General features: G+C 49.5%; 1 protein-coding gene across 13 annotated transcripts in view; it reads left to right on the top strand.

The window, feature by feature from the left end:
• The first annotated feature begins 15,568 nt into the window (after positions 1-15,568).
• Positions 15,569-22,686, top strand: part of PAFAH2 (platelet activating factor acetylhydrolase 2) — a 53,600-nt gene continuing 46,482 nt past the window's right edge. For 9 of the 13 annotated variants that reach the window (XR_004621716.1, XR_004621718.1, XR_004621719.1 and 6 more), the window contains exon 1: positions 21,816-21,956. Coding sequence is in view for 1 of the 13 variants with exons in the window: in XM_034647020.1 (XP_034502911.1) it covers positions 21,867-21,956 (90 nt within the window). In the remaining 12 variants the exon portion in view is untranslated. Of the gene's footprint in view, positions 15,708-15,847; positions 15,942-19,524; positions 21,301-21,815; positions 21,957-22,686 lie in introns of those variants that run through there. The other 4 variants (XR_002143323.2, XR_004621722.1, XR_004621724.1 and 1 more) reach the window with 4 other exon arrangements.

Here is a 22,686-nt window from a genome sequence, read left to right as displayed (position 1 = left end):
GACATGCGACATGAGAGGCACGATTTGACTTGGTTTTGAGGCGCTACTGGGACTCCAGGGAAGAAGTTGCCACAGGGGCAGAGACAGAAGCACAGAAGTGGGGAGCCGTGTTGGCCTGGGGGAACCACGCCAAGACTGAGTGGGGAGCCGCTGTGGGGGAGAAGGTCAGGGGTCCAGTTCTGAGGCTAGGAATTTTCTCATTCATCCTTCTCATCCCAGCACAAGGGTAATAAATGGCTAACAAATACTTGTCGAATGAGTGAATGAACGGACCGGTGGACAAAGCTGGGAGGGCTAGGAGGCCAAGGCCAGCTGGTGAGGGGCCAGCTGGTGAGGGGACTCCTGCTGCCCCAGCCCTGGGCACCCTGGCTGGCTCCTGCCCATGTGCACACACACAAGCCAGCTCCTACCTTCAGACCTGCGGGGGAGGCCCTCAGGCTGGCTGGGCCCTGGGCTTGTCTGGCCCATGATTCACATGGTTGCCCTGTGGCTTGGATGGAGGAAGAGAAGGCAGGGATCCTGGCAGGCAGGACTGAGCTGGGCTCGTTCTAAAAATACATCACTGGGCTCTGCCAAAAGCTCTGGGGCCTCTGTCGAGCTCTTCAGGGCTCATCGAAGCCACCAGGAGTTCCCATGCTATGCCTGGGCTCTGATCAATGGCCCAGTAGCCCACACTTTGGGGAGAGGGGGATGAGACAGGGCAGGAAGGAAAGTACAGCAGGGAGGAGGAGGAGGAGAAGGAGAAGGCCCTGGCTCTGGTTCAGCATGGGGAGGCTTCTGGGACAAGGCAGCACTCTTGTTTCCCGCAGGGCAGGGTCGAAGCAGACCTTGAGCGGACTGGAGACCAGGAGGTGCTCTGGACGGCCTCCTGGAGCTGGAGCCCTGCAGTGTCTGCTTCGGGGCTACGGTGTGTCACGCTGCCGGGGGCGCTGCCTGAACAAGGGCGTGCTCCCTGCCTGAGGCGCCAGGTATCATGGTGGCCAAGTGCCCAGGCAGAAAATGGGGGCTAACACCACTGTGTTTGATCTGAAGTATTCCCTCTTTGCACCCTGGTTCTGCCTCTCTCCTGCCTTTCCTTCTCTGGGATGGGCCTGAAATTTCCAGAAGGAATGTATCTAGACTTCTAAGAGAAAGGGGCCTGGCACATTAGTTCAGGTGCTCTTAACAAGCTGTGTGTTCCTGGGCAAGTTACTTCACCTCTCTGTGCTGCTGTTGCCACCTCTACAAAATGCTGGTAATAGCACGTTCTTAGGCTTTCTGGGAAGAGGATTCAATGAGATCATGAATGGACAGCCTTCAACACACCATCCTTGGCACAAGGCCGGCGCCCAACGAATGCACCCTCTGTCCTCCTCAGACCCCAGGGGAGGTGAGCCAGCATGTACCAAGCTGTCCAAATGGGGTGGATCAGGGTTAGGACTTGGACTTTCTCCCCTGTGCCCGTGTTCTTCCTGCTGCACCTCCATCTCTGTTCCAAAAGAAAGACACTTAGAGCTCCAGGAGGCGATCACCATGGCAACCCATCTGCTGCTTCTCGTCTGCTGCTGTTTTTTCCTCCAGCTCTGAGCTTTCTGGGTGTCTCACTGCGGAAGTCACACGTGTGGGGGGCTGGAGGCCATGGGAGGCTCTGGGGTCTCAGCTCTTATTTGCCTGAGCGCTGATAACCGCAAACCGTGGTGAATCCCCACAGGACTCTGTGATTTCAATCCAGCTCCCGCTAAAGTGAGTCTCTCCCTGATGCCCCACCAGGATGCAGAGCGATTCCTTCCTATAGCAGAGGACTCACACCTGGATCCCAGACCTGGGGAAGGTCCAGGGAAGCTGCCCAGGGGCCCTCGGGATGGAAGTCAGGGAACGCAGGTCTGGCCTCTGCCATTCCCCCCAGGTATAGCTGTGTGACCTTGGACAAGTCACACCCTTTTCCTGGACCTTCAATTTCTCTCCATCAGCCTAACGCAATAGCAGGACTAGCTTTTTAGAGCAAAAAGATCTAGAATTCTTACTGAGTAGTAATTCTGACAGTTTGGAAGGCCAATCCTTCCCTTTCTCATCCTATGAACACTTGACTTTGTTAGGAAAAATGTGCAAAACTTGGAAGTGAGGCAATGAGGAGACTGTCTGAACTTTCATCATTCTACTGGGGTATCAACCAAGAAGCCCCCAAGGGTCATGTGACCCCCTACATATTGGGGGCCCAGACATTTTATAAGTATGAGAACTAAGATACTAAGTTGTAGGGGCACCTGGGTGGCTCAGTTGGTTAAGCATCTGCCTTCGGCTCAGGTCATGATCCCAGGGTCCTGGGATCCAGCCTTGCATTGGGCTCCCCGCTGAGCAGGGAGTCTGCCTCCCCCCTCTCTCTGCCCCTCCCCCCAGTCGTTCTCTCTCTCTCTCTCTCTCTCTCTCTCTCTCTCTCTCGAGCTGTCTTGTGCTCTCTCAAATAAGTAAAGTCTTAAAAAAAAACACTAAGTTGTAGAAAACAGGTAAGCTACAAATGATTTTTATCAAATAGAAGCAATACAAACAATTTCTGACCAATAGAGATCATCCCAAAGATTGTAAGTCATGCCCTGCAGGGTATTTGCCAGGTTGGAATCTGACTCACAATCTTATTCCAGCATTCTCTGTGCTTCACGAACCATCCTCAACGAGTCCCCTGAACCAGCTCTGTCATCCTACAGTCTCCTTACCAATGAGTGAAATGCAGCTTTGACACAAGCTCGCTACCGAATGGTATGATCATTTTTTAAAAACACTTGGAAGATCATAATTTGATAGCTCAGAGAACCTCATTTTCCTCTTCTGTAAAAGTCAAGAGAGGAATTCGAGGGAATTTAAGGGAGGGGCCGGTACATTTGTTTCCCAGTGCCAGGCACGATGGAGCTCTTTGGATCCCTGATTTCATTTAAGCTGCCCCGTAAAACGGCCAGCTCGGGCACCTGCTGTCCCCATTGAACAGGTGAGGTTAGTGAGGTTCCGAGAGGCGACGTGATTGCCCCAGGGCTACACAGCCGGGGAATAACGGGGCCTAGACTTGAACCACTGCATCGCAGGGGCCTAATTCCTGCTTCAGAGGTTTGTTGTAGGGCTGGTTGATGGAGAGAATGCACGGGAAAGGGCTTGGCCCACTAGACGGGCACGTGCACATGTGAGTAATCATTGTCAGCGGAGGCTGCCTTCTTACCAGCCACACCTAGACAAAGCCCAGGGCCTGGGTCCCCCACCCCTGGGAAGTGGGTCTCTGCTTTTTATCGGGTGGGTGTCTCGTCGCTGGCGAAGGCCAGAAGGCGTTGAGGTGAGTAGGCATCGCCGGGCCAGCCTCTCACAAACAGGACAGCATCCCTGCCTGAAACTGCAGGCTGAGCTTTCAGCCCTGGCCACTCCTTTGGGGCCTGAATTCCCAGGACAGCGGTCTCAGGGTGGAGGCTGGAGGACGGCAGGACCTGACAGCCCAAATAAAGTACATTTCAAACTCAGAGTCACTCCGTTCCCTCCTCCTCAATGTTTCACTTGAATTAGTCCCTCTCCGAAGGCTCCAAAGCCTTGCCCGCCTCCTTAAGTTCCTCGGACCCTCCCAGATCAGCCCACACCCAGATTCCTCCACCTCCGCACTGGATGCCAAGGAGTTAATCGACAGGCCAGCTTGCCAAGTGTTTACATAGCAGTTGGGCTGCTTGGAACCCCAGGTAATTAACAGCCTGCTTTTCAAAGCCAAGGCAGGAAGATTTATTTCTCCTCTCCTCCCTCCCTAGGGATGCCACTTGGCAGAGTAAACACAGCTTTCTGTTGGCTCTTTGAGGAGATGCCCAGCAGAGCAGTGGGAGCTAGGGGCAGAAATCAGCCCGGAGGTGGGGTTCGAGGAGGAGATGAAGGGGGCTCAGCCCCATTTCTCTGGGAGTCTTGGCCCTACCTCCAAAGCCTGACTCCAACTGACATTCGTTAAGACATGATAATTATAGCTGTAATTGATGGGAGCCCATGCAAGGGCTGGGCCCCTTACAGACAGACCCTCATTTAATCCCGGCCACCACCAGAGAGCTTCCAGATCTATGCTTCCAGATTAGGGAAAGGAGATGCAGAGAGATGATATCACTTGTCTAAGGTCACCCAGCTAGTGCATAGTAGAGCCGGGTCCAAACCATGATCTCCTCGACATCAGACCTGCAGGACTTCATACTTTCCCTTATGGAAGAAAAAACTGTCTATTGGTGGAGTACCTACTATGTGCCAGGCACTGTGTTGGACGTTTTCTTTCTTTTTTAAAGATTTTATTTATTTATTTGTCAGAGAGAGAGAGAGCACAAGCAGGGGGAGTGGCAGGCAGAGGGAGAAGCAGTCTCCTTGCTGAGCAGGGAGCCCGATGTGGGACTCGATCCCAGGACTCTGGGATCATGACCCGAGCGGAAGGCAGACTCAACTGACTGAACCACCCAGGCACCCCGAACACTTTATTTCAATCTCTAATCCGGAAGTATCATTTTCTAGAACCTCTTTCCTACACCATTAACACCAGAGGAGTGAGACAGAACAGTCCCTGACTGGGGAGGAAACACAGGCGTGAATCCCAGAAATAAGGACAGGATGGCCCCTGGCAAGTCGCCTCTTGTAATCCCAACAGCATCCTCATCATGTCCCTCAGGTCCTGTTGGCCCCACCTCCAAACAAACCCTGAAGCTAGCCTAGCTCCCACCCGCCTGCCCCCACCCTACTCCAGGCCACTATCATTTTGTGTCTGGACCGCTGCGTTGGCCTCTGCCTCTGATTCCCTCTCATCTCACTAAAATACTATTTCCTCACGGCAGCCAGAGGGTCTTGTTAAAGTGTCAACCCCATCCCTCCTTGGCTGTAACTCTGTATTAACCACGTCTTTTATTTTCTGTATTTTGATGCTTTGACATGGGCCAAGGGCTCGCTGACCCCGGAGGGACTGCCCCTCCCAAGGCTCGCCCATTCCTGGAGAAAATAAGTCACTCTTGAGCTTGCCCGCGTGTAAGCCAACCAATCCAGAGCCCATACCCCCAAACACCTCCTGGAGGGCTGTCACGCTCAGGGCCAGTCTCCCCCTGCCCTGTTCAGCCCAGGACCAGGTGCTAGACAACAGGGGACTGCCCCTCTGTCCCTGCGGACATTATTCATACTAGCCAAGCCTAAGCCAACTTCCCCTACCTTATCCCTTCCTCCCACAGAAACCACAATAAAGGCTCTTGCCCAGGCTTTCCCCTTGCTCCCTCTGCCCCCTGACGGACCTGGTGCTTTCCCATGTGACCCCCTGGAGCACCGCATGCCCCCTCCTCTCGGGATCTGTATCACAAACTGTCTTTTCAATCGTAGTTGTCTCCTCATCTGTTGGCTTTGCTATAATATCTCAATAATAAAACCTTTTTTAAAACCAGCTCCCCCAGTGGTTTGCATCACACAGAATAAAATCCAGGCTTAGGCTTCCTTCCATAGCCTAGAAGGCCCTGTGTGATCTCGCCCCTGCCGACCCTCCAGCACCTTGGCTCCGGCCCCTCTAACTCTGACTCACTGCGCCCCAGCCCACTGCCTGCTTGCTACTCCTCAGACCCAGCAAAGCCATTTCCCACCTTGGGACCTTTCCTTAGCTCTTCTCTCTGCCTCGAACATTCTTATCCCAGGGTTCTGCACAGGTTTCCCCATCCAGGGCTCTGTGTGTACGTCGCCTTCATGGAGAGGCCTTCCCTGAACCCTTGCCATCACGGGATCATAATGGTACCACTTCTTGGGGGTTGTCCTTGCACCAGGCACCCTTTCACATACTTCCCATGTACTCGCTCTTTGAATCCTCATGACAAGCCTCTAAGGTAGGTGTTATTATTATTTTTCCATTTTGCAAGTGCGGTAACAGGCTCAGAGAGGTTAAGGGACCGGACCCAAGTTTCACAGCTAACAGGCAGGAGGGCTGGGACTCGAACCTGGCAGCCCATTTCCAGAGTCCACACCCTGAACCACTGCACCTTATTTCCTGGTGCAGACTCAGTTTGTAATTGCCCATTATTGTTGTCGACATTGTTAACAGAGGCTGAATTTCACTCTCCAATTTTCTTTCTTTCTTTCTTTTTTTTTCTTTTTAAAGATTTATTCATTTATGAGAGAGAGAGCGAATGTGAGCGTCTGAGTGGCGGGAGAGGCAGAGGGAAAGAAAGAGAGAGAAGCAGACTCCCCACTGAGCACGGAGCCCAACCTGGGGCTCCATCTCACAACACTGAGATCGTGACCTGAACTGAAATGAAAGTCGGATGCTCAACCGACTGAGCCACCCAGGCGCCCCTCTCCTATTTTCTTTCATGGAATTCAAATTCCTTTAGCCAAATCACTTTGTCCAGTTTGCCACCATGCTTCCCGCTCCCCAGCATCTTACACCAACTCACTTGACTTCCTTGGACCCCGAAGTCATTCATGTTTCCAACCCCCTGCTCTGGGTGTCTCTTACTCATTCACTCATCCTCTTAACCAACACCCACTGTGCCAGGCACCGTGCTAGGCCCACAGAGAGGAATCAGATGACATCCTTGTCCTCGAGGAGCCCATGGCTGTGTGGGGAGGCCGACCTGTCACAGGGATGTCGATGTGTGTTCTGGAAGCACCGGAGAGCACAGGGGGATTCAACCAGGATCCCCCAGAGGAAGTGCCATCTCTGCTGGGTTTTTGAAGACCGGACAGGAAGCAGACGGGAATGGTGCAGCGGGCACAAATGGAAACAGCATAAATCACGTGGAGCACACGCGTGTGTAGGGACCAGGCAGTCCCCTTGCAGAAGGAAGAGTGAATCTGACTGCCTGAAGGAAGTTGACTCAGATCTTGAAGGGCTTCTGGGCTTTCTGCTGAGGATGCTGGGCTTAGTCATGGAGGCTGAAAGCAGTCCTAGAAGAATTTTGAGCAGGGACTGATGTGGCATTAGTTATGTAAGGGTTCCACCCGTATGCACTCCCATTTTCCCAAACCTGCCAAGAACTTGGTACCCACCAGGCCAGCTCATGTTCTGCAGGCTGGCCAGCCTTTACCAGACATTTGATGGGCTTGATGATAACAAGGCTGGGGGCCAGGAAGAAAAGATTGAAAGTGGGAATTCAGGACCTTCTTGGCCTCTGGGCATCCCTGAACTGGCCTAGCCTCCAAGGACCATTTTTTTTTTTTTAAAGATTTTATTTATTTATTTGACAGGGATAGAGACAGCCAGCGAGAGAGAGGGAACACAAGCAGGGGGAGTGGGAGAGAAAAGCAGGCTCATAGCAGAGGAGCCTGATGTGGGGCTCGATCCCATAACGCCGGGATCACGCCCTGAGCCGAAGGCAGTCGCCTAACCGCTGTGCCACCCAGGCGCCCCTCCAAGGACCATTTTTGATGAGAGATTCTGGGAAGCAGGCCATTGCCAAGGCCAAGTAAACTCCTGAAAGCATAGAAGGAGCCAGGAAATTGAAAAGGTAATGCCTTCACCAGGTCCCCCCCCCAGGTGGGGATGGGCGAGATGCCCAGACCCTTCCTTTGCAGGAAACCCCCTCAGCCTGGCCTCCTTCCTCTGAGTTCCATAGTCCCTGTGCCTCTCAGCCAGCGCTCTAGGGACTGCCTTGGGGGTTGTCCCCTTAGCTGTAGAGTTAGGTCTGACAGAGGGGAAATGTCGGAACAACCTCAGAGACCCCAGGGCCTGCCCCTTCTCTTCAGCCAGGTACCAGGTGTAGTAGCAGAACAGCTAGATCTGGGTTTTGGTCCTGGCTTTGCCCGTCATTAACTGTAAGACCTTGGGTAAGTCATCCGGCCTCTGTGAACACTGTTTCCTGACCTGCAAACTGAGAATGACACTACTGACCTCTCAGAATTCTCGTGTCGATGGAATGAGATCGAGTGTGCCAAGTACTTGGCACAAATGTGATTCTTGTCAGTGCTGGACACTTGCAACTGGAGTTCATCAGGTGAGAGGCACAGGGATGGGTGAAGGTAACATTAGATGGGCCACAATGGGTGGCCGTGGCAGAGGACACAGCACTTGCAAAGGCTTGGAGGGTGACAGGGCATGGCCGGACTGGAGAATGTGATGTCCCCGAGCAGGATGCTGTGCCCGGAGCAAGAGGTGGCTGACAATGAGGAAACTGGACAGGAGCAGGGAAGGTCAGGATGGGAAAGGCGTGGGGTGGGGCTAAAGGGGCTTGGACTCCATCTTCAGGCTCATTGTCCCCTGGTATAGTGTTTAAGATTGTGGAATGTGACACATGTGAATGTGGATCCAAATTCCAGTTCTGCCACTTGGTTGAGTGGCCTTGGGTGAATCACTTAGGCTCTGCCTTAGCTTGAGTCCCCTCAAAAGCAGCCCCCAGGACTTAGGTGCTTATAGTCTATGGGAAGTGATTTCAAGAAGCAGAAGTAAAGGCATGGAGAAGGTGAGTTGGGGAGAGGAGCTAATATAGGTGGGGCACATTCATGGGAGCCACTGGGTTCAGTTCCCTGGGGACTCTCTGAGAGTGTGAAACGCACCTCAAAATCTTCTTGGCTCAGGATGGGTGAAGGTTGCCCTTAGGGTGCCAAACGTGGTACCCTCTGGCCCTTCCTGGTTCATAGATGCCCAAGAGAGCCCTTGGGGCAAGGAAGCAGGCAGAAGGAAGAGCTTGAGTGGATGGGCTGGAAAGTACCACACTGGCACGGGACCTCAGAGAAGGGATGAGGGGAAAAGAGGCAGGTACCCACACTCCTATTACCTTTTTTGAGCCTCTGTTATTTATTTATTTATTGTCTGAAAAGCAGAAAGACTATGACATACTTCCCAGGGGGATTAAATGACATGAACTATTTGAAAGTCCTAACGACTTGTCTGACACAGAGTAGACAGTCGAGAAATGGTAGGTATGGTTGGGCTCCCCACAAATGCCAGCGCTTCACAGAATCCTTCCCAGACCATTGTTCTCCATCAAAGCATCCTGTCTGCTTCTTGTAGAGCACTTGACATAGCATGTAATTATCTTGGTTCTATGTGTGTTTATTATCTGTCTTTCTCCACTAGAATGAAAGCACCATGTGAGTAGGAAATTAATTTCTCGATTCACCGCTTGGTCTCCAGTGTTGAGCACACCGCCTGGGACATACTAGGGGCTCAATATTTTTTTGAATGGAAGAATCATTATATTAACAATAATAGAGGGGCGCCTGGGTGGCTCAGTCGTTAAACATCTGTCTTCGGCTCAGGGTGTGATCCTAGAGTCCTGGGATCGAGCCCCGCATTGGGCTCCTCCGCTGGGAGCCTGCTTCTTCCTCTCCTACTCCCCCTGCTTGTGTTCCCTCTCTCGCTGGCTGTCTCTCTCTCTGTCAAATGAATAAATAAAATCTTAGAAAGAAACACAATCATAGAGAAGGCAGTTACTATTCTTGACCTTTATTAAGCATGTCCTCTATCTGTTAACAGGATGTTAGACCTAGCTGGGTTCATCTGGACTCCAGCTGGGGCCCAATGCTGAAAAGAATAGGTGTAGCTATATTCAGAGCAGGACACTTCAAGTCCTCAGACACTAGCCCACCAACTGCCAGGCTGTAAGACAAGAAAGAACTAAGAGTACTTGAACAGATTTCAGCCAGGACAAGGGTGGGGTTTTTTTGGTTTTGTTTTTGTTTTTTTAAGATTTTATTTATTTATTTGACAGAGAGAGACAGCCAGCGAGAGGGGGAACACAAGCAGGGGGAGTGGGAGAGGAAGAAGCAGGCTCCCAGTAGGGAGCCCAATGCAGGGCTCCATCCCAGGACCCCGGGATCATGCCCTGAGCCGAAGGCAGACTCTTTTTTTTTTATAAGAATATTTTTTTATTATATTATGTTAGTCACCATACAGTACAGCCCTAGTTTTTGATGTAAAGTTCCATGATTCATTAGTTGCATATAACACCCAGTGCACCATGCAATACGTGCCCTCCTTACTACTCATCACCAGCCTATTCCAATCCCCCACCCCCCTCCCCTTTGAAGCCCTCAGTTTGTTTCCCAGAGTCCATAGTCTCTCATGGTTCATTCCCCCTTCTGTTTACCCCCCCTTTCTTCTTCCCTTTCTTCTCCTACCGATCTTCCTACTTCTTATGTTCCATAAATGAGTGAAACCATATGATGATTATCTTTCTCTGCTTGACTTATTTCACTTAGCATTATCTCCTCAGTCCCATCCATGTTGCAGCAAATGTTGAGAAATCATTCTTTTTGATGGCTGAATAATATTCCATTCTATATATGGACCACATCTTCTTAATCCAGTCATCTGTTGAAGGGCATCTCGGCTCCTTCCACAATTCAGCTATTGGGGACAATGCTGCTATGAACATTGGGGTGCATATGGCCCTTCTCTTCACTACGTCTGTATCTTTGGGCTAAATACCCAGTAGTGCAATTGCTGGATCATAGGGTAGTTCAATTTTTAACTTTTTAATCAAAACCACATTGAGATACCACCTTAGGAAGGCAGACTCTTAACGCTTAACGACTGAGCCACCCAGGCGCCCCAGGACAAGGGTGTTTTGGGAGAGCTTGTTTGCAGGAAGTGATTTGGAAAGAATGAAGCTACTGCATAATTTGCCTCTTCCCAGGGTCAGAGTTGTAGAGAAGCTAATGACGTTAAGCTTTTGAGTCCTTTCTGAGGCCCTGGGAGGGGACCTAGCAATGTGCTTACTTGAAAAAGTAAGATATTGAAAATTCTTTTTTTTTAAAGGGGGTCTCCCCAAATTGTATAAGCTTCAAGCCTCACAAAACCTGAACCCACCTCTGCCCCCTATCAGATCCAAGCCACTTAGGTGACCAGTGATCCATGGGTGAGCTCATTTGATCTTCGTGTCAACTCTATAATGTCAGTGATATTGTTGGCCTTGTTTACAGATGAGCAAACTGAGGCCTAGAGAAGAGTAGCTGCCCAAGATCTCATTTAGTCAGCGGCAGAGCTGGGATTTAAAGTTCGTACCCAGGGCACCTGAGTGGCTCAGTGGGTTAAGCATCCAACCCTTGGTTTTGGCTCAGGTCATGATCTCAGGGTCATGAGATCGAGCCCTGCATCAGGCTCCACGCTCTGTGGGGAGTCTGCTTGATGTTTCTGCCTCTGACCCTTCTCTCTGCTCTCACACAATCTCTCTCTCTCTCAAATGAATAAATAAATCTTAAAAAAATGTTCCTAGCCTATCTCCAAGGCTCAGACTCTTAACTATAGTGCCTTCCAGTGGTATTTATGTGTTCTCTTGTCTGTTTTCCCTACAAGCCATGAGGTCCCTGAAGACATGAAGGCAAGTAATTTCTATACACCCAGCACCCGGCCCAGGCAGACATTAACATATGTTGGTATATAAGAAAGAAGAAAGCAGCCCCTGAACTCCACGAGCTGGCCTGGGACTCACAGTTGAGCTTTGGTGGTCCTCAGCTGAACAGAAACAACATTTCACAGAATATCCACATCAGTGAGGCCACTACATCCATGATGGATCAAGATGCACACAGGACCGGGGCGGCTGGGTGGCTCAGTCAGTTAGGTGGCTGCCTTCAGCTCATGATCCGGGGTCCTGGGATCGAGCCCCACATCAGGCTCCCTGCTCAGCGGGGAGTCTGCTTCTTCCTCTCCTTCTGCTGCTCCCCCTGCTTGTGCCCATGTGCGTGCAAACGCTCTATCAAATAAATAAATAAAATCTTAAAAAAAAAAGAGATGCAAACAGGACCACTCCATAATCACCTCTGAACATAGACAAAATGAACACTGAACGTTGTCCAAGCCACAAAAAACACCAACCATCCCCTATCCTGGCTAATAAAAGAGACTATTGATTCTTACTAACGACAACTTTCACCTTAGTGAACTTCCCTCCTCCTAGATAAAATTAAGATCTCCAGTCATAGAATTACCCCTACTTCTGGATAGCATCCCATCCAGAGCAAAACCCTGCTTCCTTCAACCCTCCCTGAAATGATCTAACAAAAGCCCCACTTCTAAGTCTTTTCTGATACCCTCTTTCTGAGATGGCCCACAGTTCCTGATTATTTGTGCTCTCCCTCACCTCACTGCAATGAGTATTCAATTTATTCAATTACAGCTCTGTTTCTGGTGGTCTTTTACTGCAGTGGCATTAACCCAGGTATCATTCAGTGATGGATCGTTGACCGTCAAATATCACAGTCAAAAGTTACAAAGTGTTGCTCACCCCAAACTAGTTGAAGATGATAGAAAAATAGTGGCTCCCTCTGGGGAATGAGTGGTTATAAACAGGGAAGGGACATGAGGCAACCTTTCAGAATATTGGAAATGTTCCACATTTCAAACTAAGAGATGATTACATCTATTTTTTTAAAAGATTTATTTATTTTAGAGAGAGAGAGTGGTGGGGGGGCAGGGAAGGGCAGAGGGAGAGGGAGAGGGAGAGAGAGACTCCCTGCTGAGCACCAGACTCCCGACTCCACGGGGCGGGGGGCGGGGGGAGGCTCAATCCCAGGAGCCTGAGATTATGACCCAAGCTGAAACCAAGAGTTGTATGCTCAACCAACTGAGCCCCCCAGGCGCCCCTATTTATTTATTTGAGAGAGCGAGAGAGAGTGTGCTTGTGTGCACGTGAGGGGGGAAGGGGCAGAGGGGGAGGGCGAGGGACAAGCAGACTCTGAGCTGAGTGCAGAGCTCGACTTGGGGCTCAATCTCATGACCCTGCGATCACAACCTCAGCCGAAACCAAGACTCGGACGCCCAGCTGACTGTGCCACCCGGGTGCCCCAACCTACATCAAATGTTTTTTTAAAAAAGATTAAGCTGTCCACTTACTAGTAGTGCACTTTGCACACTTTATTGTATCTATATTATAGTTTGATTTTAAAAAGTGTTGTCCAACAACTTTGGCGGGTAGTGGAGAGAACAGGAGATCCAAACAGGTCACTTAAATATCGATTTAGTAACTTAGCAACAAGAAGGCTGGAGTGGGATGGTAGCCAACTGGAAGGGAACCTTGGGCTGTTGGAAGACAGGCTCTATGATGAAAGCCTGGAAAAGCAACTGCTTGCTAAAAACTTAGCCTTTGGGTTGTTTATCCCAAAAAAGACTAGATTGGAAGGACATGCAATTGAACTCAAGCATTCTATTTTGCAAGAGAAATTTGGGCCCAAAACAGATCTTCCTAACAGTGACAAAGGAGGTAAAGGAGGATGTCCCTGTCCCTGGGAAACGGAAAAGTCAGTTGCCCAACAAATACCCCCACCATCGGCTGGTCTGGGAGTAGGAGACACAGGAATGACCCCAGTTGTTCCTTTCATGACTGGGGCCTCTGGTTAGTCTTGGGTGTTCTGGGTCAGCTGCAGAGCACCGATTAATTAACACCAGAGACAGCATTCTCCGCTGCCACTAACCACAGCTTTAATTAAATCTGGGGCTTAATTACCACAGTGCGGTGTGCCCTCACTCCTTCCTGATGACTTTCTCGTGGCTCCTGGAAGGATGGTGGTGGTGACAGTGTCAGGAGCAGGGGTGAGCCTAAAGAAGCCCAAAGCAGGGACTCTGGACACCTGTGATTTGAGGGTATGTGAGATGGGGGTGGGTGGGGATCCCCTGGAGGACTCAGCACCTGACCTCAGAGAGCTCCCCATTTCTTGCAGCGTTAAGACCTCCCACCTAGGAGATGGCACAAGGTAGGGTGAGGTAAGCCCCCACATGAGAGGTGCACACAAATATCCCAGCCATTGAGAGGGGCAGAGGTTCTTTGGGACTGGAGGAATCAGGGAAGCTTCATGGGGAGAGGGCCTAACTGGCTTTTACAGAAAGAACAGGATTAGACAGGCCACCAGGCAGGGCAACACCGAGCGGAGGGAAGAGCATGCATGAGTAAAGGGGTGCAGGTAACAACAAAAACCTGCTACATCTCGAGAATGGCGAGGAGGTGAAGGCAGCTGGAGGCAGAGCAGAAGAGAGGAGAGCCCTGACAGAGTGAGCAACACTTCTGGGGAAGTAGTGGGGGGCCAGGTTGAGGAGGACCTCCAATGCCAAGCTGAGGCAGGGAAACCGAAGGGACCCCATGAGGGAAAAAAATGTTTGTTTTTTTTCTTTTGCTCCTTTTTGGGCTTCTATTCTTGCTAGACCTGCACCCCTGCCCTACACAGGCCTTATTGTATGTTTGTCCTCCTTGTAGGGGACAAAGAGTTAATGATATCTTTGGAGTCTTCCAGCACAATAGATAATATCCAATATCTAAGGAACTACTGGGCAAAGCCATCATGTCCATATTCCAGACCACTGGTGCCGGACATCTCAACACCAAGATCCCCAGCTCCAAGGAGTGAGTGACTTAGGATGGACATCTGGACCTTGTCCTTGTTCTGACCAGTTCCTGGATGCGAGAGGACACGTGCATCAGACCATGATCGTCAGTAAATCTCCCAGACCCCAACCAAAGACAAGAGTCACATTCCTTTCCTTTCTGAGTCTCCCAGAAGCTCTGTGTCTGCTGTTTCTATATCCTCAATAAACCACTTTCACCTCCTGCTGGCTCGAGTTTGATTTCCATCCTGCATGAAGCCAAGGACTCTCTTGGCTCGTCCTGCAGGACCCCCCTGGGTCCTCAGACCCCGACAGCCTGCATCAAAGTGAAAAAGTTGGGACCTCATTCAGTAGCTGTTGAAAGTTTTTAAATCTCTTGAAAGATCCAAATTTCTTACAGAAGCTTACAAGACTCTTGAGGATGTGGCTCTACCTACCTCCTCAGGTGTCCCTCCATTCCATCCCTCACTCTGCTGTGCTCCAGCCTGAGTATAAGACATTCTTCACAATGCCTGCACACCTGGCTAAGTCCTATTCCCTCAAGTCTCAATTTTAATATCTCTCTAAAATCTCTAAGAAGCCTTGCTGACACTGTCCCATTTCCCTGAAGCCTGCGTACATGCCTCCTTTCAGGGTTCCCACAACCCCCTTTGTTTCCCTTATTAGAGCACGCATCGCTGTGTTGTAAATCTTCATTCGCCGGAATCCTCCGCTAGATTGTGATTTCATCTGAGGCTAGGAACAGTATCTTGTTCCCCACCGTGTCCCTAAAAGCCAGCATAGGGGCAGCAAAGTGATGACGGATGGAAGGGTGGGGTGGGGGGGCGCGGAGGGTGACCAATGATCACTCAGGTTCCTCCCTGTTTTCGTCTTTGAGTGTCTGTAGGACAATGGAAAAACGCAAGTGTCAACAGGTATGGGTTGGTAGAAAATGTGCGCTAATTTGAATGATCAGTTTCATACTCTCACAGAGCGCAGAGTGGGGGAAATCAAAAAAGGCTCAGGCCTTCTTCCCAGCGCCCGCACCTCCCTGAAAATAAAACGAAGCCATGGCTATTTGTAGGCACGCCCGGGAATTATTTGAGGAACGGTGAGGCGGAGGGTTACTAACCGGGACTATAAACTGTAACGCTCTGCTCGAGCCTTGTAATGGTGGCGGAGAAGCTTCAGACCACCAGGGGGAGGAATCGCGCCGCATCCTGGGCCTTGGGCGGTTTCATCCAACAATGAGGGCCCGCGTGGAACTCTGGGGATTGTAGTCTTAGGGTCTCAATGCGCAATCTTGCGCGATGCACCTCGGGAGTTGTAGTTCCAGACAGAGAGGAGGGGAATGCTTTCAGACGTCAATGATGAGTTCTGGAAACTACACCTACCAAAGGGCCACGAGATCCGGAGTAGTTTCTGGTTTCCGTGGAGTTGACCGTCTGGGTTACTTCTGAGGGGTCAACTTGACTGGGTAAGTTGGACTGGAGAAAGCTCTTGTTCTGAACTGACCTATCAGCCGACTTTTTCATCTTCCAGCCCGGTCTGGGGGCTGCTTGTCTCAATCCCAGTAACTCCGCATTAATCCTTCATCCTTTTCTGTTTCCTATTCAGACACCTCCAGTATCTGCCCGCACCCTTAACGCTCTCACGATCATCTGGCGCCTGCACTCTCGGCGCCCCCGGAATCCCACCCTGAGCTGTGGTGGTAGGACGCAGCCCCTCAGCCCCAGCCGGAGCGCACAACGTGACCTCCCCGAATCCTGGGCTTCCTTAGTCTCCACGCCTCCTGTGTGCTGCTCTCTTACCCTCACTTTCTGCTGTTTCATGCTAGTGGAGGAAGGGTCGCCATTCCTTCTTCTCATTTCGTGGAAGAGCCCTGGTCTCAGCCGACCCGGGGTCTAGTCCACCCCTGCAGCTCACTCGCTGTGTGACCTTGGGCAAATCAAGCAATCCCCCTGGGACTCCAACTCTTCATTTACAAAATGGAGATGGCAATTGGTGTCAGTCTTAGGGTGAGGCTCTTTGGTGGAGCCAATAAGATAATACGTGTGAAAGGGTTTTTAAACTGTAAAGCTTCCTCAAGCGAGAGAGGTTATTTTTATTATAATTATTAATGCTCTGGAACACTCTTATCTTGGGTCCTTTTCTATCTCTGCCTCCTTGTTGTTCAAGCCTGTCTCTTGAGTGCTTGGTGTCTCCATTCTCTAAAAGTAGGATATTTCCTCACTTCCTCCAGAGACCAGAGGTCAGGCTAATGAGCTTTAAGTCTCCAGAGAGCTTTGTCTGAAAGGAAGCCCCGGAGAAGTGCTTCTCTTGGACTCTGTCCTGAAATAGCCAGTGATGAAAAGTCCACACAGCTGGCAAAAGGGTGGTTGGTTTCTGCTCATTGGAAACAGGACCCCAGCAGGAGATGGACAGCTGCATTGTAGGCACTGTCCATCTCCTGGGCTCTTGTGGGCCTTTTTAGTACACTCTGATTTTTGCTGGAGTGTTTCAGACTCAAGAAGGCTGGAAGGAAAGAATTCTTTTTGTCAAAGGGTTTAATACAGAAAAAAAATGGAAGAGACCTTGGCCCCTTGGCCTGGTATGATGAAATAGCATTGTTAATTAATTTTTAACATTTTGTGAGCACTTAAAATGTACCAAGCTCTAGGCAATATCACTTTTTTAAAAAAAGATTTTATTCATTTGACGGTCAAGGAGCGAGCACAAGTAGGCAGAGCGGCAGGCAGAGGGAGAGGGGGAAGCAGGCTCTCCTCTGAGGGGCTCGATCCCAGGACCCTTAACCGACTGAGCCACCCAGGGGCCCCTCACTTTCCTTATTTACTTTTTTTTTTTTTTTTTACTTTTTATGTATTTTCTCAATTTTCTTATTTAAATTTAACTTTTGAAGTGTCTTCATTTTACTTCTAAGGAGCTTAGACTCAGAGAGGTCATGCTATAATTATTGTAGTTAGAGCTACTATCTCTGGTTATAGTGCCTTCTACCTGTCAGGTGTTTTATATACATTATTTCATTTAATCCTCATCAACAGCTTCATGAGTGCTAGTATTTCTGTCATATGGATAAAATCTCAGAGACTTAGAATTGAAGGAACATGCTCAGGATCACAGCCAGTTAAGAATTGGAATTCGGACTATCACCAAAGCTTTTTCTTTTTACACTATACCATATAGCCTTATTTTTGGGTAAAAAACGGTTAAAGAATTGAGAGGGTTTAAATCAAAGCCAAGTAAAGGAGCAATTAGTGGGTCTTTACTACGTAGGAAAAGCCTGAAGGTAGATGGTTCGGCCTACAAAGACGTATAAAACACAGCCTTTATATAGTATGTATATCCAAAGAAATGAGGCATAAGGGTGTAAAAATTAGATTCACTGGATAAGTTAATTATTGAGACCAATTATATGCAAGGCACTACGTTAAGCCTTGTGACTGGCGGGAACATGCTTCTAGGTGGCCATGGGGATTGAACCAAGTGAAGTCATAGTCATTATCGTTTCATTACTAGAAAATGCTGGGCTGGAACACTGTATACATGCAGTAAATATTTGTTGCATGCATGCATCTCTGAATAAAAAATCCTCTGTAGCATCTGGACCAGAGGTTCTCAAACCTTGCTGGTGAGAAACATGGGAAGCTTTTAGAAACTGACCTCTGGAAATGAAGATCCTAAAATCTATATTTTTGAAAGTTTCCCAGGTGACTGTGACAATAGATTCAGGAACCTCTGAACTAAGTTCTGCTTGGACTACTTGTAGGAAGTCATTGACTGAAAACTGCTAGAATAGGTACTAATCCGAGAGCTATCCTAAGGCAGCCCGTGATTGGTTAGCAGATGAGGGATGCAGACAGTGCTTAGAGTTGAGAGGAGGGCAGGTGGAAGGACTTGTTAAAGCACAGAGAACCGGAGATTTCACTGGGCCTTGTTGGATGGGGCAGGCTTGCATGGGTCTAGAGGCTTCTAGACAGGCACCACCATGAATTGTTTGGATGAAGTGAACAAAAGAAGGTAGAGATACCTGGGCTGATTTCCTTGGAAGATTCTAGGGCATTTATTAGAAATGACTCTGGATACCCTAGGTGGGTGTCTCTTAGGCAAAATTGGATTTTCCCATCTCCCCATCTTCCTTGGGCATCAATGTGAGCCCAGGGAATGCAGATTCATTTTTGTGTATGCCTCACTCTGGCCAGTTAGCTTTAGTTTGTATTTATCTCCAAACTTCAGGATTCTTTCAGAAACTTTCCAGGACTACTAGAGAGTTCTACTCCCTTCCTTTTAGCAGTTTTTAACTCCACTCATCTTGATTCCTATCCCAAGCACTGTTCTCTATATGGGGTGAGACCAAAATCTCTTCCCATAAGAAGTTACTATCATTCTGGTCACCCAGTCCTGAAACCTGACTCCTCTTTGGTTCTTTTGTCTTCCTTGCCTCCCCAAATCCACTCATTTGCCAAATCCCATTGTTTCTACTTTTCACTCAGTCAACAAATATTTCCTGGGTACTTCATAAGAGCCAGGTACAACACAAGGTGCTTTAAATGCATTATTTCATTTTATCTTCCTAGCAACCCTGTGAGGGTGGGTAGTTTCCTGTTGTACCCATGAGGAATCAGGCTTAGGGAGATCAGAGGATCTGCCCAAAGTGAAAAAGCTAGGCAGCAAAGGAGCTGGGCTCAAATTCGGCTCTTTCAGACTTGATATCGCTCATTTCCAGAGTCGATTTCAGCTCCTTAGCCTAGCACTAGAGAGACTGCTACCCTCCAGGTCTGTCACACCTTTTCTCACATGTGCTTTCTTACCTTTGTGGCTTAGCTTATGCACTTTCTTCTACTTGAAAGTCAACTTTCGCCATCTTTCTCTGCCTCCACTGCCAAGCTACGGAAGTGTGCTTTCTTCTCAGAGCTCCTGCATCTGATCCTCTTATCTGACCTTTTTTTTGGCAGTAGTTAGATCTTGGAGCTGCTTCATTGTCATGTGGGTGACATGTGTCACGCACCCCTGCCTTATGTCTTCTGTGTGTGTGCCCTCAGCGGCAAGGGGAAAAGGTCAGGGTGTGAGACTGAGTAGCACATACTCAACTTCACTCTGGCTAACCAGTCCACTGACTGCATCAGGAGCTTAGTCAGTTAGTTAGTTTAGTTTGTTTGTTTCTTTTTAAAAAGATGTTATTTATTTATTTGACAGAGCGGGTGCACAAGCAGGGAAAGAGGGAGAGGGAGAAGCAGGCGCCCCGCTGAGCAGGGAGCCTGATGTGGGGCTCGATCCCAGGACCCTGGGAACAGGACCCAAGCCGAAGGCAGATGCTTAACCGACTGAGCCACCCAGGCACCCCAAGCTTAATTTCTTTTTAAAAAGAACTGCATTCTACTACTACAGAGTAGTAGAAAGAAAATCATTTCTTATATTCTAAAGTTAAATAGAATGACATTCGGATTATTGGTTATTTGGGGTTTGCCATTGGACCAGACAATTGGAAGTTGGCTACCAGGAGATCTGTGTGTAATAATAGTTCTGCTTGTGACGTTGTGCAGCTCACTTAACCTCTGAGGACCTTGTTTTGTTCATCAGGACAGCACATGTATGTAGTGGGGAGGGTGGAAGATGATTGTGGCAAGGATCCATAGAAATGGCTTCTAAGGTCTCTTCTTGCCCAGACATGCTTGGACTTGAACTTTCTGATCCATCCCAGAGTGTCTTAAAGAAAGCAGAATAGTGTAATGACTAAAAATGTGGGTCTGGGACTCAGTGTATTTGTTTAGATGCCTTTGGTTCAGGCAATAGAAATCTAAAGTCAGTTGGTTTTAACAAAAAGGGGATTTACTGACTCATGTAACTGAAAAGTCCAGAAGTGGGTCAGGTTTTTCAGGTATTGTCTGATCTAGAGATTCTTAATGTCTTCACAAATATGACTCCATTTGTCTGATTCTCTTTGCTCCGCTGTCTTCCATGGGTAGCTTTATCCTTGAGGTAGCAAGTGGCTGCAGCATTTCAAGGCTTCATATCTGCACATCACCGTAGTTCAGAACAAGAAAGAACGTTTCCATCTTCAACCATCAAAGTCCTGGGCTTTACTCTGAATGGACCAACTATGTCATGTGCCCACTCTTCATCCAGAGACCGACCAGGCGACACCAAGCGCTGATCGGTTCAGGTCAATTACGGCCCAAGTGTAGAAGTTAGGGGAGGAGAGTGTCAGCCCCACCCAAGTCACCAGGGTACTGCATAGGAGGGCAAGATAGAATGGGTGTGGAGAAGTTTGACCATATTCTCCACTGTTACAGCCACGTTGCCCATGATCAAATTCTGGCTCTGTTAGCTGTATGTTCTTGGGGAAATTGCCTAACTTTGTCAAGCATCAGTTTCCTCATCTCAGTTTTTCAATTAATAATGTATTAAAGCACTTAGTGTAATTCTTGGCACTCCCTGAGTGTCATGATGACGATGCTGATGGGGATGATGAGATTGAAGAGGGATAGAGATCAATGGCTTTGGCCCCAAGTTAGAGAGCAGCCGAATTAGAGGAATGTTTGCTAGTCAGGAACACACACCTGCCATGACGAGGGCTCCTGGTTGATCTGCTGCCACATTGCATTCTTCCCCGTCTCTGCCCTTTCCTGCTCTTATGCCCTGTGTAGAAATGCTTTCGTTCCTCTCCCCTGCCCCTAAATCTTTCTCCTACCTCAAGGCCCAGCCTGAGTGCCACTGTTACAGTAGCTTAGGTCCGTGTTTGTGTAGACATATAACTGAGTCTCCCCCATGAGCAGGACCAGTTGGGGTTAAGAGCTTAGGTCTGGATTAGACAGACCTGGGTTTGCTGCCCCGAAGCAGGATAACTTCGGGAAAGTTGTTCAACCATTCTGTACCTTAGTTTCCTCATCTATCAACAGGGTATTCGTAGGACCTTCCTCAGAGTTGTGGAGAGAATGAAATGATGTTCTGTATGGAGGGAGCTTAGTTCAGTGCTGACACAGCGAATAATACGTTTTATTATTCCTGGCCTCATGAGGACACGGTCTGGGTTACATTCTCTGCAGAGGTGACTGCCACACACTGGGCATGTGGTAGGTGCTGAGTGCACTGGGCTGTGGGTTTTTTTGTTTGTTTGCTTTGTTTCGTTTTTTTTGTTTTTAAGATTTATTTATTTATTTGAGAGAGAGAGAGAGAGTGCAAGTGAGGGCAGGGGGAAAGAGAGAGAATCTCAAGCAGGCCCCCTGCTGAGCGTGGAGCACGACACAGGACTCAGTCTCATGACCCTGAGACCATGACCTGAGCTGAAACCCAAGAGTCGGATGCCCAACGAACTGGGCCACCCAGGCGCCCCCTTGGTAGTGGGTTTTGGGGAGCATGGAAGCTCTCTTTCCCCAACCATCTCTTCGCCCTGCTCCCAGTAACAGCAATGCAGCCCTTAACCTTGGCAAAGTCAGTGTAGCAAAGCAGATCACGTGGAAGATGGAGTGAGTCCCTGGAAGGGAGATGGGGTGATAAGGAGCTGTGGACACGGGGGACAGATAACACATAAAAGCAACAGGAAGCTAAGAGGAAACCAGCAAGAGGCTCTTCTGTGTTTCGCCCTCAGCCATCAAGTTCAGCACTGTCCAGGTCGTTGTGTGTTTCAACTGGTGATGAAATGGGGGTGAACCAGTCCATGGGCTTCCCACCTGTCACAGGACCCCACCTCGTAGGCTGCGGGGATGTGATGGAGGGCCAGGGTCTCCAGGTAAGTGCCTCCAGCTCCGTCCCCGCACATCTCCGCTGCTGCTTCTGTGCCCTAACTTACAGCAGCCAATCTGACGGGTGTGATTCTCAGCGGGGGTGGGGGGGACTGAGTTAGAGGTGGTCTGGATTTGGTGAGAGCCTCCAGGTTTGTCTTCCCTGACCTTTTTCTTCCTCTTTCCAGTTAGAAACCTCTCGGTAGCCAGCTAAGAGGAAAGGGGGGGCTCGAGCTCCAAAGGCAGCTCTCAGATCCCCTGCCCGGTCTTGAGAGCAGATGCCTGATCTGGAAAGATTCCCAGTCTCATCCCAGTCTGAAGGTGTGCGAGGGGGAGTGGACCATGCGCTGTTGGCCTTTGACTCCCCTTGGGTAGCAAGACCTGCTCCTCCTTCTCCTCTCCTGTCTTCATCTGTTTTCCCTCCACTTCGGTTCTGGACTTTCCCTCCACCAGTTCCTAGGTGCTTTTCTGCTGGCCCTTGGACTCCCCCTCTCTCTCTCTCGTGAGAGGCACATGCTTCCTGTTAACCCCTCACCTACTCCCATGTGAAACAAGTGTGCTGCTGCTTCCTAAGGGCCAGCCTCGAGAAGGGGCCTGGGTGACCCCCAGATGCCACCCCATGCAGCATGAGGGCTGATCTCATTCCCAGGGCTCCTCCAGGCCTGGGCTCAGGGCCAGATTTAAATCTCTCTGATCCAAGCACTAAATATATTTTGGTGCCCCCCCAGATGTCATGTA

This window comes from Ailuropoda melanoleuca, chromosome 2 (assembly GCF_002007445.2).
Source record: "Ailuropoda melanoleuca isolate Jingjing chromosome 2, ASM200744v2, whole genome shotgun sequence".
In the NCBI taxonomy this organism is placed as follows: domain Eukaryota; kingdom Metazoa; phylum Chordata; class Mammalia; order Carnivora; family Ursidae; genus Ailuropoda; species Ailuropoda melanoleuca.
The sequence above is the reverse complement of the archived record's forward strand: the minus strand, read 5'-3'. Positions and strand labels throughout refer to the sequence as shown.